This window comes from Fringilla coelebs (genome assembly GCF_963513975.1).
Source record: "Fringilla coelebs genome assembly, chromosome: 8".
NCBI classification, from domain to species: domain Eukaryota; kingdom Metazoa; phylum Chordata; class Aves; order Passeriformes; family Fringillidae; genus Fringilla; species Fringilla coelebs.
In genome coordinates this window covers 29,181,399-29,204,382 of record NC_140066.1, presented here as the reverse complement: position 1 = coordinate 29,204,382, position 22,984 = coordinate 29,181,399, and the positions used below count along the sequence as shown (strand labels likewise).

At 51.1% G+C, this 22,984-nt stretch overlaps 1 protein-coding gene across 2 annotated transcripts in view; it reads left to right on the top strand.

The window, feature by feature from the left end:
* Window positions 1-1,701: 1,701 nt before the first annotated feature.
* Window positions 1,702-22,984, top strand: part of AFAP1L2 (actin filament associated protein 1 like 2) — a 65,783-nt gene continuing 44,500 nt past the window's right edge. The window contains exon 1 of one of the 2 annotated variants that reach the window (XM_084210357.1): window positions 1,702-1,883. In XM_084210357.1, the coding sequence (XP_084066483.1) occupies window positions 1,868-1,883 (16 nt within the window). In that variant the 5' untranslated portion in view covers window positions 1,702-1,867. Of the gene's footprint in view, window positions 1,884-2,221; window positions 2,266-22,984 lie in introns of those variants that run through there. The other variant, XM_084210358.1, reaches the window with a different exon arrangement.

Here is a 22,984-nt window from a genome sequence, read left to right as displayed (position 1 = left end):
AGCCACAGCTAAAGGAAAGCTTTAGCCCAAAGTGCCAGTTTCACTAGCAGCCAGACTGCCCATCAGCACAGCATGAATATGCAGGGAGAAAAGGATCAAAACATGTCAACTGTATTATGAACCTCTGCCCTGAATGATAGGATGTCAGCCACATAAAAAAGGAATTCAACAAGATGAGCTTGGCCCTCCAGGGTTTTCACACCTGAGTCATCATTAATGATAATAATCATCATCATTAATAAGCATCACTAATAATAAGAAGAAAAAAGGCAATGAATACATGGGTGTACAGGGAGATGGCTGCTATTTTATTGGCTTCAAGAAGCTCCACCAGGAAAACCAGTTTGCAAGTGTTTGCTCTGCTTGAGCACAGTGGTAAACATCTAGATTTCAGCACCAACACTGGGAACATGAATTCCTCACTCTAAGCAGGGTCTGAGTATTTCCCAGTTCTATTAAACCCCAGAACACAACAGCCTGTTTGAAAAAGAATACTGCAAAGTATTTCAGGTACTTCCTACTGCAAGAAGAAGAGGGCAAACAGGAAGAACTTGTATTCCTCTGGCATTACTGTTCGTCCCATTGTTACCTGTCCAGCAATTGCCATGGGCCTGACCAGGAGTCCTGGAATTCCAGAGCATCCTTATCATGGAAAGGGAAGGAAGGGACAAGCAGGCTCTGGGTCCTGAAGACAGGAATCACAGGTATCTGACGTTTTGATCTTTCAAAATCATCTTTAATTAGTTTGTGTAACTGGCATTATCCTTAATTAGCCTTGCTCAGTTCAGAATGCCTGCTCACCTGCTTCAAGATAGAGGCACACCTCAAGGCCAAGGCCCACCCTGCTAGATTTTGAAAGCTATAGCCAAGAAGCAGCTGGGAAGAGTCCTAAGAGAAGTATTCCTACATGGCAGGCATATTTAAAATTTCCCCTATAACCCTCATAGACTTTGCTGTTTGTAACTTTCAATGTTCTCATTATTGATATACCCATTAAATTCCTTCAGCATCTCCACAACTTTAGCCTGAGCACAGACTGTCACCTGTGCCTTGTGTTGAGGTCAGACTGGACGCTCACATCTCCACGTGTGACTATTTGTGCACTTTGGACACGACAGTTCTGGCTGCCACGGCAGAAGTCAGGCAAAAATGTCACTGCAAACCAAGGAGAGGGACACATCCCTGTGGGACTGGCTCTGTCCAGGAGCCAGGTCCTCTCAGGAAGCCTTAATGAAATCACTGGAAAGAAGAGTGCCTATTCAGTGGCTCTGGGATACAGCTACCCCGGCAGGGAAGGAGAGCCCAGCTTTCCAGCCTGCCAGCCCAGAGCCCAGGTGCGACTCTGGCAGGCTGGCTCACGGCACCGGCACTACGCGTGCCTATCCCGGGATAAGAAGGGCCTTTCCCAAACGTGCCCAAAGCCCCACTGCAGCCAGAGGTCACCATCCCAAACCCGGGGCATCTTCAGGAGCCGCTCCACGCCACATCCCGGTGCCCGGCGCTTCTCCCGGGGACCGGGGACCGGTCCCACGGCCCGGCCCGGCCCGGCTCGGCTCGGCTCGGCTCGGCTCGGTTCGGCTCGGTTCGGCTCTCTCCCCGCGGCAGAGCCGGGCGGCGCTGGCAGCCCGGATCCCGGAGCCGATCCCGGCCAGCTGCGGCTCGGGGCGGGGCGGGCGGGCGGGGCGGGCCGGGGCAGCCGGAGCTGCTGGAGCTGCCGGAGCTGCCATCAGAGCCTGCGGAGCGGGGCGGGCCGGGGCAGCCGGAGCTGCCGCTGCTGCTATCTGAGCCTGCGGAGCGGAGCCGGGTGCGGGCGGCGTCGTGTCCCGGAGCCCTCGGCAGTCGCTGGGCTGCGGTCCTGCTCATCGCCATGGAGAAGTACAAAGGTGAGGGGAGGGGGTGTCACGCGTGTCCGTGTCCTCGCTCGGGGACCGCCGGGGGGCTCGGGGGACCTGCGGGGCGGCGGGCTTTGGGGGGTGACAGACCCCTGATACGGGCCCCTGCGGAATGCTGTCCCCCGCGTGGGAAGGCGGCGGTGGGATGCGGGGACAGCTCCCGAGGCGATGTTTCCCGAGAGTGGGACCGGGATCGGCCGCGGGGAAGGGTCCCTGCGGGTGCGGGCCGAGCAGTTCCTGCGGCCGGGAGGGGCTGTCCCGCCAGCGGGACCGGGCGGGGAGAGCGGGGATCCCGCTCGGCGGAGGAGAAGGCGGACGGACGGTGGGGACGGGAACTGGCTCCGGGAGAGATGATCTCCGCGACGGGGCCGGGGTCAGCTCGGGGATGGAGGGGAAGCGGTGCCCGCCCTGGGGCCGGGGTCAGCTCGGGGATGAGGGAAGCGGTGCCCGCCCTGGGGCCGGGGTCAGCTCGGGGATGAGGGAAGCGGTGCCCGCCCTGGGGCCGGGGTCAGCTCAGGGATGGAGGGGAAGCGGTGCCTGCCCGTGATCCGGGGTCAGCTCGGGGATGGAGGGGAAGCGGTGCCTGCCCGTGATCCGGGGTCAGCTCGGGGATGGAGGGGAAGCGGTGCCCGTCCTGGGGCCGGGGTCAGCTCGGGGATGGAGGGGAAGCGGTGCCTGCCCTGGGGCCGGGGTCAGCTCGGGGATGGAGGGGAAGCGGTGCCCGTCCTGGGGCCGGGGTCAGCTCGGGGATGGAGGGGAAGCGGTGCCTGCCCGTGATCCGGGGTCAGCTCGGGGATGGAGGGGAAGCGGTGCCTGCCCGTGATCCGGGGTCAGCTCGGGGATGGAGGGGAAGCGGTGCCCGCCCTGGGGCCGGCTGGGGAGCGATGGGGAAGGTGCGGGGCAGCGCGGGCAGGTCCCACCCGGGGATGTGAACTCCCTGCGTGCCTCCTCCTGGCACCGGGTAGGAAGGGAAGGAGAAGGAGGAAGATGTGAGGAGAATTCACGTTTTATCTGATCCGGGGATCGGGACCTTTTTCTGCCGCTTAAAAGCAGCGGCTTGTTGCGTTTTCTGGAGGCGCTCGGTTGTCTGGCATTGCCCGTTCCGTCTTTCGTCCTAAGCCGTCCATCTGCGTGGATTTCCCACCCTCCCAGGCTGAACAGGCACGGCGTGGAGTTAGGGTTAGGTCCTGTTTTCTAAACGCAAATAGTTTTGGTGGTTAGGGAGAGGGTAGGTGAGCAGTTCCCAGCTTTCTCCCTGGCAGGTCTCATCCGGGCTGGCTGTCACCCACAGCCCATTTATTTCTCCTCAATCAATGGCTCTGGCGCTTCCTGTGTGATGCTGCTTGGTCATGAGCACCGAGACTGGCACATCTCAGGTCCCTGCTGCTGTGGGCACTCCTGGGCACTTTTCAAAGATGAGCTCTCCGTGCCAGCTGGGGCGGGAGGAGGTGGGATGAGGTGTCCGGGCACGGAGCACTCGGATGTGTGCGGGTGCTCTTTGATTTCTGCTCCTGCTGATGTGTAGAAATCTCCCCTGGAGGAGGCAGATCCACCCCTTGGGTAGCACGGAGTAAGCCTGTAAATTGGTACATTTTACCTGTCGAGAGGAAATGGGACTCTCCTTTTAAATGCTGTCCTCCTCGTGGAACTCGAACATTTCAGTGGAGAACTTGGTACTAAACAAATGTATTTCTGCCAGACCCCATTTATACTTATTATTGCCATACCAGAAAGGTTTGCTTACACCTCAGAGATGCGTTTGAGCTAATAGCTCATTTCCTAACGCTGAGGTATCATATTGTGTGAAATTAACTTTTGCCAGGACTGTGTGTTTTTTTCACTGTGCAATACTTCAGCATTCTGACAGGGCTGGCACTGTGCTGCCTGTTGCATTTTGATCCTTTTCCTCCTTCCAACTGGTGCTTTACAGGCCTGATAAGCACAATAATAACACACTGCAAAAGCGATCTTAAGGATTATATTACAAATCAAATATTGTGTAGTTGGTTTGGGTTTGATTTTTTTTTTTCCATCCTGGCAGGGTCTGCACAATTCCATTCAGTTCCAGTAGCAAAGCAGCAGATTCATTAAGATTCAGCTATGTTTTGTATATTGTCTTTTTAAACATGCACACTGCTCCCTCAGAGCAGCGGGGATGTTCTGCACATGTGTGATGAATAAATAGCGAGCACAACCGATGGCAGAGCCCTGCCAGGGCTTTTTTGTGCTGCTGTGGGAGCGGGGGTGGTAATGAGGCACCACCAGCCCTGCGGGGCAGCCACAGGTGACAGCACAGCTGGGTCAGTGCGTGGGAGGTGTCCCCAGTGTGAGGGGTGACCTGGAGCTGCTGAGCTGTGGGGGAAGGCTGGGCTGGAGGAGAACATGGGGGAGCAGGTGGAGAGGGCAGACAAGTGGGTTGTTATTGATAGGCACGGGGGATATGTGCCTGTTCTGGTGGGGATAACTTGTTGATGACTTGCTATGGGAAGTTTTCATCCTTGCCACTCGCCTGGCACAGTGCCTGTACAGGGAAATCCTGTAATGATAGAGGTGGATGGACTCAAAGAGGGCTGTTGAGCAATGAATTGGTGTTCTGGGAAACTGAATTTGACTACAAAATCTGTCCTACTGCTGATGAAATTAAGTTGGCAATCATCAGCAAACAGCAGCATCCTTCCTTTGAACACGGGCAGGGACGTGCAGTGACCCAGACTCTGAGGTGGCACGTGCAGGTGTCTCTGCTGTTCCAGTGGCAGGTGAAGCAGCCACAGGAATCCTGTGGGGTGCAGTGTGCAGGGCTGGGGCGGGAGGCTGGGGCTGGTGCCTGGCAGGGTGGCACCCGTGGAGTGGGAAGAGCTCAGGCTGTTGGACTTGCACGGTGGGAAGTGAAGGAGAGATTGTGAAACTCTCCTGGGAATGGGTTTCCTTTCCCAGCCACTGCAAATGAGGTCACAAGGGCAGCTGCAGAGGAGGACACTGCTGCCTCTTGACTCCTCTCAGGCTGCTGGAGCTCTGAGGGATGATCATGAAGTGCATGAGGGGTTGGTTTTTTCCTGCCAGGCTGCCCTAAAGAATGCCTGCTGTTGGTGAAGATGCTGTTTATAAAGGCACCTTCTCCCTGTGATTAGGGAGTGTGTGAGGCACAAAGAGCAGCAGCCCAAGGGGACAAGAGGGAGCCCTGCAGAGGGCAGATGTGACCGGGGGTGGTCTCTGTAGTGACAAGGACAGAGCTGCTGGGCTCTTGCTCTTGCTCCTCCTCTGTTTCCTGTGAGTGCTCTCACCCCCTTCCCATGTGTTTTGCCTTTGAATATGGCAACTGTCCCAACTTGTGCTCCCTGTTCTAGGGCCATGATGGCTTCTTGCCTGCTCCTTGCCACGCTTGTCAGACATGGCTGGCTGGTCTGTGACCAACCATCTGCAGAGCCCAGGAGGTGCTGAGGGCACTGCTGCTGCTGAGGGAGGTGCTGGGGACACCTTCATTTACCTGCCATCTCTGGCAAGTCCTCTCAGACTGACACCCTTGTCACTGCAGTCATGGGTGATGCAGCCCTATGCTCGTAGTCTGAAATGTTGAGTGATGTGAGTGTGGGGAGTTCTGTAAGATTATTACTGTGTTTTAAACATGTTAGAGGTCTGTAATGGTAATCAGAGCAGCTTCCAGCCCAGTTCTTCAAAGAGAAGTGTTTGGCATTCGTGTTTTACTGTTTCTGTTGAGCAAAGAGTCACGTTCTTTGTCAGAGGGTCCTTGGGAGTGTTTGCAGTGCTCCCCCAAGGAGATGAACATTGTTTGCCCATGAAGGAGAGGTTGTCAACAGAAATCAACAGGTTAGTGTTGATAAGGAGTAAAATGGTGACTTGGTAGAAAGAAGTGTTTGCTTGCTAAGTTAACATGTTTTAACTGGGAGGGGCAAGGAGGAGGGTCTGTTGAGGACTAGGGCACGTGTTCTTGCACATACAAAGGGATATGCTTGGGGTTAGACTGAAAAGGGGAGACATGAATGAAAGACAAACCCTGGTAACAATCTGGGGTGCTTTATAAACTGTTGTTAATCAGAGTTGGAAATGGATTGATTCATAGGAACAAAATCTGGTCTGTCTGCAGACATATGTGGTTTCTCCTCAACTGATTGTCCACACAGCTGTTGTGTTTAACTCATTGTCTTGGTGTGGCAACTGGAGAAAGCAGGGCAATGTGCTGCTCTGTGCCAAACCCAGTACAACTTCCAGCTGCTGGGCTGAGCCTTCTTTTAAATGCAGATGAAAATTAGTGTCATGTGTAACCTCATAACATACACAGTAACTCTCACTTAGGGGAGAGGGACCCTGGTTGGTTTTGGAGAATGGAACGGGCTCTGTTGGGGAATAGGCAGCAGGAGTGCAGAGTTATTTACTCTGCAGGGCTTGAGGACATGAATCCTTTTTTCTGCATCTGAAACCACAGCCTGTCTCAAACATCTGCCGTGCCCACCCTTCCAAGCCGTCCCACCTGTGCCAGGACAGCACTTCTGTCTGTTCCAGCACAGCTGTGTTTCCCGTTCAGACAGGGCACACCAGGATGCTCTGAGCGGTGTTTCGTGCACACAAGGCTCTCCAGTGCTGCCCACACCAGGACAGGCTCACTGCAGATGGGCTCTAGGGAAGCTGGCTTCAGCCCCATTCCATGAGCAGCCATGGCCCATGGGAGGTGTGCAGCTGCCAGGTTTGGGGTGCTCCCTTTGATACCCCAGAATGATCCCTGGGGATCCTCCAGCTCTTGTGACTAAGGGGCAGGGATCCATGGAGTGAAGGAAGGGGAGCAGTACCCCTGCAGCTCTGGGGTCTGTGCCCCTTCTGTGTCACTACCAAAATTGCCAAGAGCCCTGCTCCTAAAGCCAGGAGAGAAGCTTTCTTCCTAAAAGAAGGGGGGGGGGAAAGGATAAAAGCTAGCTCACAAGCTCTGAGCCTTTGGGCATCTGCTTTTGGAAGGCTCTAGACAGGGCAAGAGCCCTTCCTTTACCTTTGTGTGTAACAAGTCATGTTCCCCTTCCTCCCCACAGCTTCACCTCTCCTGGAAGCTGGCTCTGTGTGCCTGGCTGGGGGCTGGAGACTGCCTGAATGAGGGTATTGTTCCTGGGCTCTCACTGATGGCTTTCACTGAACACCCACAGCCAGGAGCACAGGGAGTGTCTATGCAAAAGTGCTGGTCCTGCTCTCTGCTGGGGCATCCTGGCTCTGTCAGCTCCCAGCAGCGAGGAGGGCTGGGGGCAAGCAGGCAGCTCATGTCACCCAGGCTGTGCACCAAAGCCACACAGGCTTTAAAATCTGAATTCTGGATACCTGCTCAGCTGCATGCTTGTTCCTTGATGTTTCCATCTCAACATACAGTATATATGAAGGATTTAGTGATTTGTCTGAATCCCTTAAGATTTCATGGCAAATTCAGGACCCGAATCCCAAGCTCCTTCATCAATGTCCAATGCTGTTCTTGCAACCATCCTCCCTAGATCAAGGGAAATCAAGGGTGCTGTTCTTTTGAGAAGTCTTTGTAAGCTCTAATTTGCTGTACCCTGTGGACAGGCAGGATTCATGCAATGCAGGGAAGTGCATCTTCAGGCAATAGTAACCAGAGAGCCCAGAGCTGTAGGGGATGTCTTGGGGAACCAAAATTAAGAGGTGCACCTATCATCAGAGGGGATGCAGAGCATGTGCACCCAGGGCATAGGTGTTCCTCTTTGAAGCTGTCTGGCTGAAGCACAGATCCAGACCCAACAAGTGAATTGGGATCCTACAGTCACACAGCCAGTTTGATGACCTGTATATTATTGTTTACTTCATCGTGGAAGTTGAGTCATTTGTGCTTTTCTTTTGGGTCAACAGACAAGACAGACTGGTCCAGTCTGTGCTGCAGCCTGCCAGCACGGCTCTGTGGGTCAGAGATGAGTCTGACAGGGTCTTGTTCCAAGGAACTGCTGGTGCAGGTGTTCATGCAGCCACTTCCTGGGCTGGTGGTGGATTGGGCAGAAGTGTCCCTGAGCTGGTGAATTCCCTGGCAGTCGCTGAGAGAAAGCATTTCCATTGGAAGAGCTGTGCTGCCCTGTGAAGAAGAGGCATTAAACTTCTTGCTTGTGCTGCAGTGCATGGCTAAAAAACTTGTGTGAACTGAAGGAATAACTGTAGGAGCTCAGAAATGAAAAATCTCTTCAGAAGTGTTCAGTAGGAAGCCGCCGATCCCCTGGTAGCCGATGTTCTTTTTTTTCTTTTTTCAAATAAAATTTCTAGATTTACTTGAATCCAGGGAGCAGAGCCTTAGGAGGGGAAAGCCTCCAAAACAAACAGGAGTTGCTCAGGGTGGCCAGAGGAGCGGGGGCCTTGGCACAGCTCGGTGCTGGCGCTGTGCCCCCGCTGGGACAGGAACAGCCAGGGCTGCAGCCACCCAGAGGGGTTTGCCTTGGGGCTGCTGGGCCAGGCTGGGAGAGCAGCCCTTGCCTGAGGAGTTGGGAGTGGGGCAGTTCCAGCCACAGGCCTGGGAAATGTGCTGGGTTGGTCTGAAGTTCAAAGGACAAGGGCCAGGGCTTACTAAAATACATTTCCCCTCCGCCCCTCCGCTGACCTGTCGCTTTCTCCGTGGGCAGAATTCCATAGAAAGCAAGCCTGAGGATGGTTTGGAGCATGGCAATGTTGTCTTTGGTTGTAAACAGCTCTGTCTGGAAGTAAATATCTGAGAATTATGGGATCATCAACTCCCACATAACATACAGACTTGGCCACTTGAAATTTAATAAAAGTATTTCCCCTCCTTGGGTGGACTGTGCTCTGTGTTGCGTAAAGATTTTCTGGTGTATTTCTTTTTTCTTTTTTTCTTTTATCCTAAGTAGATCCAAAGTGGAAAAAAGTATAGCACAAAGCTTAGAAAAAGCCTGGGAAATGGGGATTCACAAGTCTTAGCTGGCAGTTTAGCCTGTGGGCTTCTTACTTCTGAGTGTAGGAATCTCCTCCAGAGATAACCAGCAGCAGCAGCTACCCCAGCACTGGTGTGGGGCACGTGAGGCTTTTTACTTCCTTTTGTGTTGTAGGAGACTGAATCTTTTAAAAAATATCTTTAGATTCCCAATTTTACCAGTAATTAATGAGGCTTTCCAGAGCTGGCGCTGAGTTTGGAGTGTAGAGGTGGCAGCTAAGCAGTCGGGATGCCTTTTGAAGAAGTTTGCATAACACTCTGGCAGCAGTGCTTTGAAAGAGGAGGGTCTGAGCCAGGAGATTCCTGCAGTGTGTGCTGGAGCCCTTCCCTCCTGGGCTGAGTGAGATGGGGAGCAAGTCTTGGTCTGCTGCAAGGAGGGGATCTGTGTCCTGCAGCCTGTGTGTGTTCTGGGGCAGCCAGCCCAGGCAGGTGGAGAGGGGAAGCGTGTGTGCAGCTCCTGTGAGATGAGATAAGGTATCTGCAGAGAGATCTCTGATCCAGAGTCTCTCTGCAGATCTCATCATTGCTGTTTGTCACTGCAGAGTGTCACAGCTATTGAGGCTGGGAAGAATGAGCTGGCTCACAGAGAACCTGGGTTGCACAAGGGCACATGATGTCACAAGTGGCTTTTGCTGAAAGTCCTCCCCAAGTGTGTGTGAAATTTGGGGCTTTCTTCTGCTGAGGAATGCAACCAAGCCAGCTGCAGCCCCGCAGCCTTCCAGTAGCACTGTCAGTTTGTCATCTCTGGAAGGAACCCACGGATTTGTTCAGACAGTCCCAGTGCCAAACAGCTCTGCCTTCTGATGGTCCTGCTGGGAATGAGCTGAAATCAGTGGAATGCAGAGGGACTGTTGGGTGCCTGCTGGTAACAGGTACGTGGTTGCAGCAGTTAGGGGGCCAGCACTTGGGGTAGCAAAATATCACAAGTCTGGGAGTTGGGGCTGACTTTAAAAGTGGAGATGTGGCCAGCCCAGACTTGTGCAGTGGCTTGTGACAGCTGGAGGCCGTCTGCTCCATCCATCCATCCATCCATCCATCCATCCATCCATCCATCCATCCATCCATCCATCCATCCCATCAGCAGCCTCACCCAGGCTGCCTGGCTGAGGAGCATGTCCCATCTCCTTTGTGTAAACCCAGCATCTTCAAGGATCTTTTGTGTTCTACTGCAGTCTCTAAAAATGTGCCACGTAGTCCTGAATGGTGGGAACGTCTGCTCTTTTTATTGTCATACTTTTCAGACTTCCCCCTGGCTCTGGGGAATGCAGCATCAGGCAGAGAGCTGGGACTGTAGTGTACAGTTCCACATCTGCTGAAGGACTGCCTGGTCCTGGGAGCTGCTAAAATGTGATAAAGAAGAAGAGAACACTCAGATTAATTGAGCTCAGTTAACAAAGCAGCTGAGCTGTCTTTACCTTGCTGTGCTTACCTGGGCAGAGCAGTGGGATGTGCATTTCTATCACCCAGCCACAGCCAGGGTTGTTTTTTTTACACAAGCACAGGGGTGCATCGCTTTTGCTGAGGTGTGAGCTGCGTGTGAAGTTGTGTACACTAGGTCTGAGTGGGGGCTGCTCCCAGTGGTCAGGAGCCCTCCTCCTCAAGCCTGAGGTCACAGACAGCAGGGGACACACTGGGCAGGGTGGCTCTGGCTTCACCATCCCCTGCTGCAGGGGTCTGCAATCTGCTGGGCAGCAGGGTGGCTACGTGCTTTTCATCCTGGATTTTTTCAGTCCATGTGGGTTGTTTACCTCCTCTGGGACACGTTGCACTTGGTGCCTGGGGCTCTAGGTGCAGCCAGTGCAGGGCCTGCAGGTGCTTTTGGAGTTCAGCAACCTCACCTGTCTCACTGGAAGACGGTCACAAGTGCCCCAGAGCTGTGCAGTCACCAGTGAAGTGTGCATGTGACAGTTCTGGGTGGTTTTGGTTTTCTCCCACACCACTGTTTGTGCTCCACACTTACTTGTGTGTCTTGCTCCTCTGAGCAGCAGTGTCAGAGCTGAATGTTGGTGAGCCTGGGCAGGGTCACAGTGACCTAGAAGCCCTAATAGCCTGTGCAGGGTCACAGTGACCTAGAAGCCCTAAAAGCCTGTGCAGGGTCACAATGACCTCGAAGCCAGTGACCTCTGGAATAAGTCAGTCCTGTCTGCAGAGCAGCTCCTTCACCCTTCACCCACCAATTCATCCAGCAGTGCCTCCTCCTGCCAGGCTCTGAAAAAGCTGTAGGAAGGCATGAGGACTGAACTTCTCATGATAGTACTAATCAAGGGCTACTGAATTCTGTCTGTAACTTAAGTAATCATAACACTAAAGAGTTAATAATATAATCAGTTTCTGCTCACAAGGGCCTGTCTTGTTTCAACAGAAGTCAGCTACCAAACTATTTAGCAAAGCAGCACTTGTAAATGATTTATTCTTGAGTTAAGCATGGTATTATTTTATATAAACACAGATTTTCATTACTGCTTCAACTTTATTCCATTTTCTCTCTACTAGTTGTGTTACAGGAAGCACACACAAATCCATGCACAGTGTCTTGCCTTTCTCTAATGAGCAGTGCTAGCTGATGAAATTATCTAGCTGTCTGTGTGCCACATCAGTTTAATTTGCTATAGCTGGAGCTTGGGAAATTGTCCCTCTCATGAGATGATGCTCCTTGGAAACTAGGTTGTCTTCCAGGTGTTGAAAGGAATTATTGACTTTTTTGGAGCTGGCTGCTCTAATACAGTTCTGTGCAGACCATGTAACTGATTAAAGTGTGTCAGAAAATTATCAGTGCTCCAAGTGTGGTTTGGCTTGTGTTTGAGTCCATCTGAACTCCAAGGTCTGCTTCTAGGAAAATTCACCAGTAAATCAATCACAAAGTGTATTAATTATGCCAACATACTCTCTTGATTTCTGGGCTCTTGAACTGTAATTCTGTCTCTGACTGTGATCCACAGCCCTGGAGACACTGCTGATGTGGTCTGTCATCTGAGCACTTGGATCATGCTAGCCTGTCACACTCTCAGCTGAATGGGCTTTAATCACCAGGACATGCCAAATAGTGATGGACTCTCTGTGTGGGTTACCCTGGTCTGTGCTGGGCCAGGGTGAACTGGCAGTGTGTGAAGCAGAGCAGACCTGGGTGAGGATGCAGGTGCTTGAAGCCTGAGCCTGTTGGCATCCTGCACTAGTTAACTTCTGTCAGGGTGGTTTTCCTATCAGGTTGTTCAAACAGATGCTGTCTAAGTGTAGACGAGATCTATTTCTGGAAGTTGAAGTGGGAGTTGGCAGAGTGGGGGGAAGTGAAATGGCAATCAAAATTCCCATACTTTATCCTAAAGGCTGAATTCCCACGTCTGGCTGAGAAGAGAAACAAATGCTTTCTAGACCCAGGAGGCTCAACATTCCCCGAAACAGAATGATTTATTTTTAATTCTGATAGTTCACTGGAGCTCTTAAACCAAAAGAGCAGTGACAGTTTTATTGTACTTAGAAATAAAGGCAGCAAGCTCTGGGCCATGCTGAGGCTGAAAAGCCTGGAGTGCAGGTTCATCCAGACACTGGAGCCCTGCTGAGTCCAGCCCAGCCAGAGCATGGCCTGAACTGCAGGGGCAGCACCCAGAGGCAAGGTTTGACTCTGGCTGGAAATCTGTCTTGAACAGCACAGGATTTCACATTTGTGTTTCTTTGGATTGGCTACGTCAGCCTTCCTTCAATTCTTTGGCCTAAATAATGGCATCCCCTAAGCTTATATGCTGGTTGTTTTGGTTTTTTTTTAATTTTCTGCTGATACCATTTTAGCTGTGGCCAGTCTTTTATTGTTGTGATGGTCAGTTACAGCTCCCACAGGAATGCTGAAGCCATGGGGACTGACAGGAGCACAGGTGGGTGTTGAGCACACATTGTGTGAGAGAGACTGAAGAACATAAATAGGGTGTCCTGTTAGTGCTGTGCAGGGGATAAAATGGGCCATCCTCGTGGGTAACACAGGCTGTTGGCTGTCCCTTTGGAACTGGCATAGCCCCAAAACCAGGATAAGAGCCATGGACTGTTGGGTGCCACTTCCAGGTGACACATTCTTACACCTTTGGCTGCTCGATGTGCCCATTAAAAATGTGTAGGTCTGGATGATGCCCAGTGCTTTCTTTAAGGTATTCTTCTAACATTTAATCCTGATCAGACAATCTCACTCTGACATTCTGGTTAGCTACAAAATCTTAGCAGTTTGCTTTTGTTCCCATGCTGGATTGAGGTTTTTTTTGGAAATGCTCTGTTTCCAGCATATGTTCTTGTTTTTCCTGATAAACATGCATGTCTGTTGGCCCATGTTTACATGAGGTGGGAAGGGCCAAATTAATTCCTGGTGTCATTCCAGCATAGTCAGTGGGCTGACCACAAAGATCAGACTGGGTCTAAGATTTACACTGGATTGACTCCACGTTTTACCAATTTTTACTGATACATTACCTAACTGTATTTCTGGTTCAATTGATAAAGATGCCTTTGAATTTAATATAATTAAAGCTGATTTGTTATAGAGGAGGGATGTAGAGCTGACACCTCCTTTGCCAAGCAGACATGCTCAGAATTCAGCACTGACGTGGCTGACCCTTGCTCCAGACCAGCGTCTGGGCTGTGTTAGTTATTTGGACCATGAAGGATGAGGAGATTCTACCACACTGGAGACATGCTCTATGAAAATGCAGCCAAATCATCTGTGGACACTTCAGCAAGGGCATTGTCACCTTCTCTGATCCTCTAGGCTGAAGCCTTTCCAGCTTCTGGTGAAATAGTGCTCTGGGAATGTTTGCTTATCCCGGAATCTGGGATGGAATTTCAAATTTTCTTTCACCTGTTGATGGCACGATTGCCTTTCCTCATTCATGCAGTTGTTTTTTGTTGGTTATTCACAAATGTGCAGGCCTGCTCTGCCATCATAGTGACAGGAGGAAAGAAAATGTTCCCTTTTGAATATGGAAAGGGAAGGGCTGCTTAGCACAGACAGAACTGGCTTCTAGATGAAAGAGTCAAATACCAAACTGTTTTGTTTCAGTTTGAGCAGGACAGGCTTTGATCTGGAGGAGATGACTCAGTCAGTAGCAGGGAGCAATTCTTTATAGTGCATTTAGAAATAAAACCTGGAGATTTGGGCTATGATGGCTTTGACACATCAGTCATAGCATATATTATGTGTAAATGAAAACCATAAACATCTGAAATGAAGTGTGGAAGCTTTTCTGAAGATAATAAAAAACCATTTCTGAGTTTGGTTGCCAAGAGTTTTCCTCAAGTCAGAAAGGACTGGGGGTGGGGTAAGATCATTCCTATTGCAATAGGAGTAATGAGCAATGTGGACAAAGCAGGAAGGGGAAAGACTTCCTGCAGTGCAGCTCAAGCCAGAGGTGGGGCCAGGATGAAAACTGGGATCTCCTGGCCTCAAGTCAGGCTCCATAATCCATCTCTGCTGCCTGCTCTTCACCCTCCTCATCCCCTCTGACAGCGCTCCGGGTCAGGAGGTGGCTGCGGTCAGACCCCGCTCGGTCCCTGGGCTGGCTCCGCTTGCACAGAGCAGGGATGGCCAGATTCCTGCTACTGAGCTGCTTTCATCCAGAGCCAGGTGACAGCCCTGATCAATGCAGCTGTGTTTTGTGGCACCGCAGCTGGCCAAACAAACACAGCTGCAGCACGGCTGGGTCTCTGCGCCTGCTGCACACCCGCGTGCAGTGAGAGCCCTGTGGCGTGGCCGGTGTCCTGGGGACCTGGTGAAACACGTCTGGCTCCACACCACGGGCTGCTGGCAGCCCCCAGTGTGAAGCAAAGTGTCATTGGTGTTCATTATTTCTGCAGCTTTATTCTGCATCCAGCCCCTGAGCTTCATTTTGTTCTGTGCCGCTGTCCTGTGTAGGCTAACAACAAATGGGGCTCTGCCTGAAGAACGTGTCTTGATTCTTCTTGGTGGCTGCATGCAGGAGGTGATGGGGGCTGCTTTGGCACAGCTGCCTTGTGAAGTATCCTGCTACTAGCAGTTTGTCTCTGCTGAGGCTGAGGAGTTTATTTCTCCTCAGTCTCACGATCCCATCTCCTCACCTGCACCATCTGTGGCATTATTTCCCCTTCTCACCAGCAGACAGCCCTTGGCTTTTCACAGGGTTATTGTTCTGCTGGCTTGACCTGACAGCCTGGGCAGTGATGGGAGCAGGGTGCTGGGGCAGGGAGCCAGTCTGCTGGGTAGCAAAGCTCTGTCAAGTGGGCTCACTTGGGATGCTGAAGATGTGCAGGTTCTTCAGTGGTGCCTGGGAGCAGGACTCACCTGACCTGTCTTGTAGCCCTGGTCACAGGATTTCTTACAAAATAGGAGTCTGATTAGGTGGCCCAAGCTGTGCAGGTTTGGAGGTGACATACCTCCTCCTAGAGAGAGAAAAGATCTTTTGGATCATCTAAAAGATGGTCTGGACAGTGTGCATCTTCTGGTGTTTTCTCATTTAAATGCAAACTATTCCCAGTGAGGTCACTTGCCTCAGTTCTCCTAGGGATTATTCCATGGTCTGGAAGGTCCTGTTGCTCTTATGGGTGTGAAGTGTAAGGGCATCAGATTACTCAGATTGGATGTATATAATGGGAGAATCAGATCATTTCCTTGCTTGGCATGGCAAACAAAAAGCCATTTTCACTGATGCTGAAGAGCAGCCAGGGCTGTGATGAGAGCTGGAGGCAGTGTGTCTGTGTCAGGAGATGTGCTGAGGATGCAGCTGCCCACATTCCCTGCTGTCCCCAAATCAGAGCTGTCCTGGCTCTGGGTCAGAGCCCCCTGCACTCAGCAGGCAGGGGCTGTCCCTGTGATGTCAGCGTGCAATTTGTCACGCTGGTGTGAGAGGGAGAGCAGAGGTCGCTCTTGGAGAGGGGTCAGAGGCTCAAGGCTTGAAAACAGAAAGTGTTGAGAGTGTGGCTGGAGGGCAGCAAGGTGCTGGCCAGGCACTGGCTGAGCTTAGGCAGGCACCAGGAGGGCTCCCTGCTCCCTGCAGCTCCTGGGGTGCGTCCAGGGCAGCCCCAGCAGGGTCAGCAGCTGGGGGACTGACCTCTGGCAGGTGTGGAGCAGCAGGACTGTGCTCCCTCCTCCAGGAGAAAGGAGCAGGGTCACAGGTGCTGTCATGCTGGGCTGTGTGGGAGGGAGGTGGCACCTGCTGCCCGTGCTGCAGTGCAGGGGGCTGAGAGCTCCCAGATGTCATCACATCCTTCTCTTCCTCTCCAGCTTCCCTTTGCACATACCATTATGATGATTTGTTTTGCTGATGCATTTCCAGGAACTAACACCCATTTTCAAAGGCCTGCAGAGGCAGAAGGAGTTCCTTTCTGTGAAGGAGCAGATGGTTAATATTATATTTTAGAAGTCTTACTGTGGGCAGTGGCTCTCCTGCCACAGAAAAGGCTTTTTCCTTCTTTTAGATTATGTCTTTCCCCTGAATTCAAGCCTTTTCAATAGAATCATTTAAAATGTGTTTTTGATGTTCCCTTGTTCCAGTCTACTCCTGTTTTGAGTGCATAGAACAGCCTTTGCTGTAAAAGAAGATTGTGAAAATAAATGGCTTTACCCAGTGGCAATGCATGAATGTTAAAGGAAAAATGTTTTCTTGTGAGTAGCACTGGAAATGTATATGTTCTCAAAGAGACTGGGAATGTGGGCTCCAGTCCTCCAGGAAATGAACAGAGCCAGAGGTGTTACTGGGTGTTTTCTGAGTGAAGCTGCTGAGGGACCATGTTGATTTTACAGAGATTCCTCTCTGTTGGGTGGGACACATGCAGTGAGAATTTTCATCTGCAGCCCTAAAACTGCAACCTTTACAGTCACCTGGGGTTTTTGGGCGACACTCAGATCTCATAAAATCGATGTTTATGAATTATAGATAACAGTAAATGTACCTAAAGACCTGGGTGCCATGATGGTTATTAGCTGCTGTTAATGTATGCTGTAACAGAATATAACTTCACTCCAGAGTTGGGGGCAATCCTTTGAGCTGTAGGGGTGTCCATACTGCAGTAAGGTCATGGAGGTCTCTTAGATGGAAGGAAATTGATGTGATAAACATATCAGGAAACAAAGAAAAAAAAAACAAAAAATCGGTAGAACTTTCTGCTTGCAGCAAAGGCCATACTTTAAAAGCATAGGACAAAGAGATGATAAATTATAAATTCAGCAGGGAACAAGGAAGTCATGTAGCAACTGCAAAAGATCCAAACATATGGAAAATTCAATTCTGTGGAGAATTAAGTCACTATTATGTAATCAGGATCAATGGAAATGAGCTGATGTCAGTATTGGACTGGCTTAATGCATGGGTGGAAAATTGTGTTGTCCCAGACAGGCCTGCTAATAGGAGTGGAAGCTCCATGTATGTGCTCCATGCCCATTAGCTGTTGGGTTTTTCACCTAGGAGGGGCCTGACCCAAGCCCAGCAGAAGCAAATAAGCTTTGCACCAACCTGAAACTCATCTGGGGTCTGAAGGTAGAAGATCTGTATGAGGTGGCAAACAGTGAGAGCCTGGGATGCACAGGTACCTCACACTGGTTGCTCAGGGTGAAACACCCCCCCTTTTTTTCCCCATCTGTCTGAACCTTTTGCACTGCAGGTTACCTGTGTGTCCCTCCAGGCTGAGCCACAGTGACCTTACAGACCCTAAAGGCCCTGCCCCAAACCCCCAGCTGGACTGGAAGGGGGAGAGAGGGGTGTCCCCTGTGCCCAGGGCAGGGCACTCCAGAGGTGCTGGACACCAACAGCATTGCAAAAGCACCCAAAGACCCTCCTGAGCTCCCTGTGCATGACTGTGAGACACAGCATGGGGAGGGGAGGGATGCAGAGCAGAAGAAAAGCTCCTGGAGGAGGGCAGGCAGCCAAAGCACCTGGCAGGGTCCTGTGCTTGGTGTTCTGTTGTGACAGGGCTTGGCAGCAGCAGCAGCAGCTGAGCTTGGCGCTTGTCACTGAGAATGAGCCATCATTAGCCCGGCAGCTGTGCAGGAGCTGCAGAACCTGCTCCTTGGCAGGAGCTTGCTCTAGCTGTGTCACTGTCCTCGGCAAGGAGGGGCAGCAGGGCATCCTCCTTCCTGGGTGTGCCTGTGTGCTCTGGGCAGGGCGAGGGGCTGGGCAGCCCAGCAGTGCACCCTGCCAAAGAGCCTTCCTCCTGGAACAGCTGCCTGGCTCCAGCAGGAGCAGCCCTGCTGGCTGTCGGGCACTTTGCTGGTCCTGAGAGTCCAGCCAAGCATCCTGGCTGCTGGCTTGAGAGCCAGGAGGAAGTTTGGGGGAGGTTCTGAGTGTGGTGGGTTTGTGGGGATTTTTGATGGTTGGTTGGGTTTTGATGGCTTTCTTGTCTGGTTTCAAGTGAGGATAGTGGGGAGGACAGAGCCTGTAAGGGTTTAGTGAGAAGTGCATGCTCTGGCTGCCCTGGACCCTGGCAGTGCTCAGGACACTGCACTGGCACTCACTGAAGGTGTGTTTGAGTGATGAGCATCAGGCATACATTAACTACAAGAGACCTTCTGCTGGGAAGCAATGGGCTTCATCAGAGACTTTTCCCCACATGAAACAGGTTTGATATTCTGGAGTGTTACTGTGTACAAAAACATGCCTCTGAACCAGCAGATCGGGGGAAATGTCAGCTGTTAAACGTTAGTGGCTGGAGCTGTCACATGAACTGGGTGTGTGGGTGGTTTCCAACCCAGAGATGCCAGAGGTAGGGAGAGTAATGAGATAAAAAGTGGTGGGAAAGTCTGACCTTGACAGTTTCCAGTCCAGTGAGAGCCTGAAGGGCAGGTTGGAGCCAGTGAGGTTTTTAAGTGGGTCATCAGAGTGGGGGACCCTGAGCTGCTAAACACTTGTGAAGCTCTGGCAAGGGGAGCTGCAGTACCTGCTCTGCCCTAGCCAGGCTCTGCTGCTGGCTGCTCTGTGCTGGCTCTGACTGCCAGACCACCCTCTGAGCTGATTCATCTGGCCAGCCTGATGGGGAAAAAACACCCACCAAACCAAACAAACCAAATCCTTTTGTTGCTGCATGTATCCTCCCCTGAATGAGAATGGATGTGGCTCATCAGCAGCTCTTGGGGGACACCCCTGTAAGGACAAGGAAGGGCTGAAGCAGAGTATCCAAACAGGACAGAGTGGATCTCAGTAGCTCTGTGGGTTCCTTGTTTGCAAGGTTTATGGGTTTATGGAAATAACCTTGGTGTTTCCCAAAGTGAATTTATTGTAAAGATACAGAGGGGACTCCGACACAAAGGGAGCAAACAGTTCCTTAGACATTTCTTTTGCATTTCTGGAAGGCCTGCTTATCTTAACTCAAGAAGTATCCTCTGTGATAAGGAATTAATCCCTCCTAAAATCACATTAGAGAGGTGAAGACACCCCGGCTTTGTGAGCAAGGTCAAAGTGGTAGTGTCTACATCCCACCCCGCAGCTTTGCAGATTCATTGAAAGTGTCCAGTGTCTTTCCTGAGAAACAGCTGCTCAGAAATTTGGGAGGAAAAATATTTTATTCCTCACATTTTGGTGGATTTGAGGCTGACCAGCTGGTTGAGAAGCCTGCCAAGGCTCCACGCTGTTGTGGAAATGTACAGTAACTGGGCAGAAGTAGCTCTAAGCCCTTTTTGGACTGAGGGGTGAAAATGTCTTAATGCTGGAAAGCTGTTGAATGTCTTTTTCAATGCAGAAATAAATCAGAAGGGAATTGTGCTGCCTTTGCCAACAAACTCATTCTGGGGAATTTACTGTCCCTGTTTGCACAGGACCTCTCATACTCTGCTTGTTGCTGGAGCTGTCCGAGCCCTCCAAAGCCCTCTTGATGTTAATGTCTGTGTTTGAAATACAATTTTCAACCTGAAAAACTGCTTCTTAAATGACTCTTTTTGACTGGTTGTATACATAATCTGTGTTATTTCCATCTGAGAACCAAATTCTCAGAATGCTGATGAAATTCTCTTACTGACTTCAAGGAAACTTCAAGGCCCTGGGTCTGTCAGTCTGGGTTAAACCAGGAAAGACAAACAGAAGATATCTGTCAAAATGACTTTGTGCTAGCAAATGCAATTTCTGTGTTTCCCTGAGTAAACTATTCTGATTTGCTTTTTTTCAGCTCTCTTCCTACCCACAACACGGAGAAAAGTTTATGTGAAGTATTTTGACTGCTGTAAAGCAAAGATTTTGTTAGCTGTAAATTGAAAAGAAATAGATGCTCCCCAGTCTGAAAGCCTGTGTCTGGATGGAAAACTGGATATTTCCTGGCTTGGGATGCAGTGGGGGGTACTCAGCTCTGGGCAGGGTCTTGTCCAGCTCAGATATGTGCCCAGATGTTATGGTCCAAGGGGATGGGCTGGGTGGGTGGCCTAGCAGACAGGTAAAGAACTGGCTAAATTTTGGGGCTGAAGAAGAAAACAGACTATGGTTTGTGTTCAAGCTGAACTCCCGCCTTCGGGGTGTGTGGAAGGGGCCCTTGCCTGGGGGAATGGCTGGAGGTGAGCTGTGTTGAGCCATTTTGTGAGTCCTGAGTGCACATCAGGGCAGAAAGTCCAGGGCTGCTCTTGCTTGTCAGCAGGAGCTGCTCGTGTGTGGCTCTCACAGTGGGATGAAGATTCTGGTGGGGGCTGTCAGGATAGCAAGAGCTCTCCAGGCTGACTTCCTTCCTCTGGCTGGAATAGATCAGTCTGCCTGTAGCAGCCCTGTCCATCGGTGAAACTCAGATCAAGGCCTCTTTAATGTGAATTGTTCTCTTGGGATGGAGCTCAGGCAAGAGGCCAAGAGCCCAGGACTTTAACAAAGAAGCATCAACCTGTTTGTATGATTTTTGTATACACTATACAAATCTTCTGAACAAGATGTTCTTCTAACCCCATGAAAAGGAAGGCCAAGAGAGAAAGTCTGATGCAGTAGTGGGAGGCATTCAAATGCTGCCAGAATGGTGTGATGTAACTTGACCCAGTGCCAGTGTTTCTGCTGTAAACTGAATGCAGGTGAATGCTGATTAAAATGAGCCTTCACAGTATCTATCTACTGCATCTGTTGTTTGGTTTAAGGCAGCATCTAGAAATACAGGTGAGGGAACCAGATTCTGTCTGTCTGTTGATATATGGATATTCTTATCTCTGTATTTCCATCCTGAAACAGAAATACAAACAACCCACAGACACACAGTGTTGCTCGCTCTAAATAACCCCTTACACACCTTACTACTTATCTCTGGGTTGTGATGAGTAGACAGCTTGGGAAAATGTTTGCTTTATTTATTGCACCTTATCATGTCACAGTCTTGATGTGTGCAAAACTCTAACAACAAGCTTGGTAAACGAAGAGAGAGCAGTGGGTGTTTATTGACTTTATTTCAACACTCTCTTGTAACATCCTCCTGGGCAGACTGGTGAAGTACAAGCCCAAGAAGTGGATTTGAGGTGTGAGGCAAGAACTGCCTGATGTGCCATGCTCAGTGGGTTGTGACTGGAGACACAAAATCCAGCTGGAAGCCAGTCACTTCTCCACCTGCATTAATGACCCGGCTGAAGGGGCAGTTTTGGAGATAACACCACGCTAGGAGCAGCGCTGATGGTGGTGCTGCTGTTAGGAAGGGCCTCACCAGCCTGAAGGAATGAGCCAACAGGATCTCCTGAAGTTCCAGAAAGAAGGACCAAGTCCTGCCCGGAGGAGGGATAACCCCAGGGATCACATCTGGGCCAGCCAGCTGGAATGCAGAAAGCCTCTTGGGGGACACCAAGGTGAACAGGAGCCAGCAGCGTGCCCTGATGGCAGCAGGCCAGCATGCATTAATCTGAGAGGGAGCCCAGTCCTAACACATGCTGGGCTTTGATGCACCCTGGGTAACAGAGGAGGAATTTCCAAACAAATTTGGCACAAACCATCCCACAGCGCTTCTGCATGGTGGCAAATCTGTGTCGGTCAAGGGAGTTTCAGCTCCTTGGAGCAGGGCCTGTGTTCCTGTAACACATGGCACAGCTGCATGGATCTACAGCCATCCCACCCTGCTGCAGCTGCTTTTCAAACACTCCAGGTACCTGTGAATTTGTGGCTCTAAAGCTGTTCTACAGATGAAAATCCTGAGTGTTGACAGTGCGCTGTCAGGGCTGGAAGATGAGGCTTTTCTGTGCTAATGGATTTACTGCCTCCCTGATTTTCTCAAGCACTGCTAAATGTGTCATGCAGAAAGGTGGTTTGTTAGCAGTTCTAAAAATCACTCTATGTATTTATTTGGTTGGTTCAGCATGGAGTCTCTCTAGGCAGGTCAGCCACTTCCCAGGCTCTCCCAAGCTGCTGTTTTCCATTCCTGTGCTGTGAACGAAGGTGAGCTCCCACCCCTGGCAGCTGTGCTGATGTGGGCAGAGCTGCTGGCCAGGCCAGCTCCTCCAGCCAAGCACAGTGTTTGCCATGTCCATCCTCCTTGGCTGAGCCCTGCTTTTGTGGGTCTGGCAGTGTCCCTGGGATGCTCCTCAGCAGAGTGTCGGGCACATCAGGTCTCCTACACACACGGGAGTGAAGGAAGGAAGGAAGGAAGGAGGGAAGGAAGGATGGACTTCTAGTGGAAGGGAACATCTGTTACTCCTTAAGTGTGACCACTGTCAAGGTTTCCATCCCTCCAGCAAAGCAGATCTTAGCCAAGTGCCTGCTAATCTGATTTTTTTCAGGAGGAGAGGGAAAGTAAATGTTCAGGATGATTCTTTTTCTTAACTGAAGAGATTAGTTTTGTTTTAAATTAGTCAGTGCCTTTGACCCCCACAGCTGTGTTGGTGGAAAGCTCCTGTAGGGCCAGGTCAGGCAGGACCCATGTGTCTGCTGTGGCTCTGTGCACCTTGCAAGGGGGCTGGTGAAGGATGGTCCGTGCTCAGCTTCTCTCCTCCAGCTGGAGCATTCCTGCTGCAGGGTGTGAGTGTGCCCAGCAGAACAATGGCATTGTTTTCACATGGTGCAGAACCCCTCCCTGCACCTTCCCCTGCAGCACTGCCCGTGTCCTGGCTGTAAATCCTGGGGGAAGCAGGGCTGACTCATCTGGCACTGAGTGTATTTGTAAATCAGAAGGGCTGGAGCTCTGCAGGGCCCACAGGAGAGGCCAGCTCTTGGGAGACCTTGGCAGCCACGGTGAGTTCCCCTGTCCTCAGGCTCTGTTGCTGACCCACATCAGCAGGGTC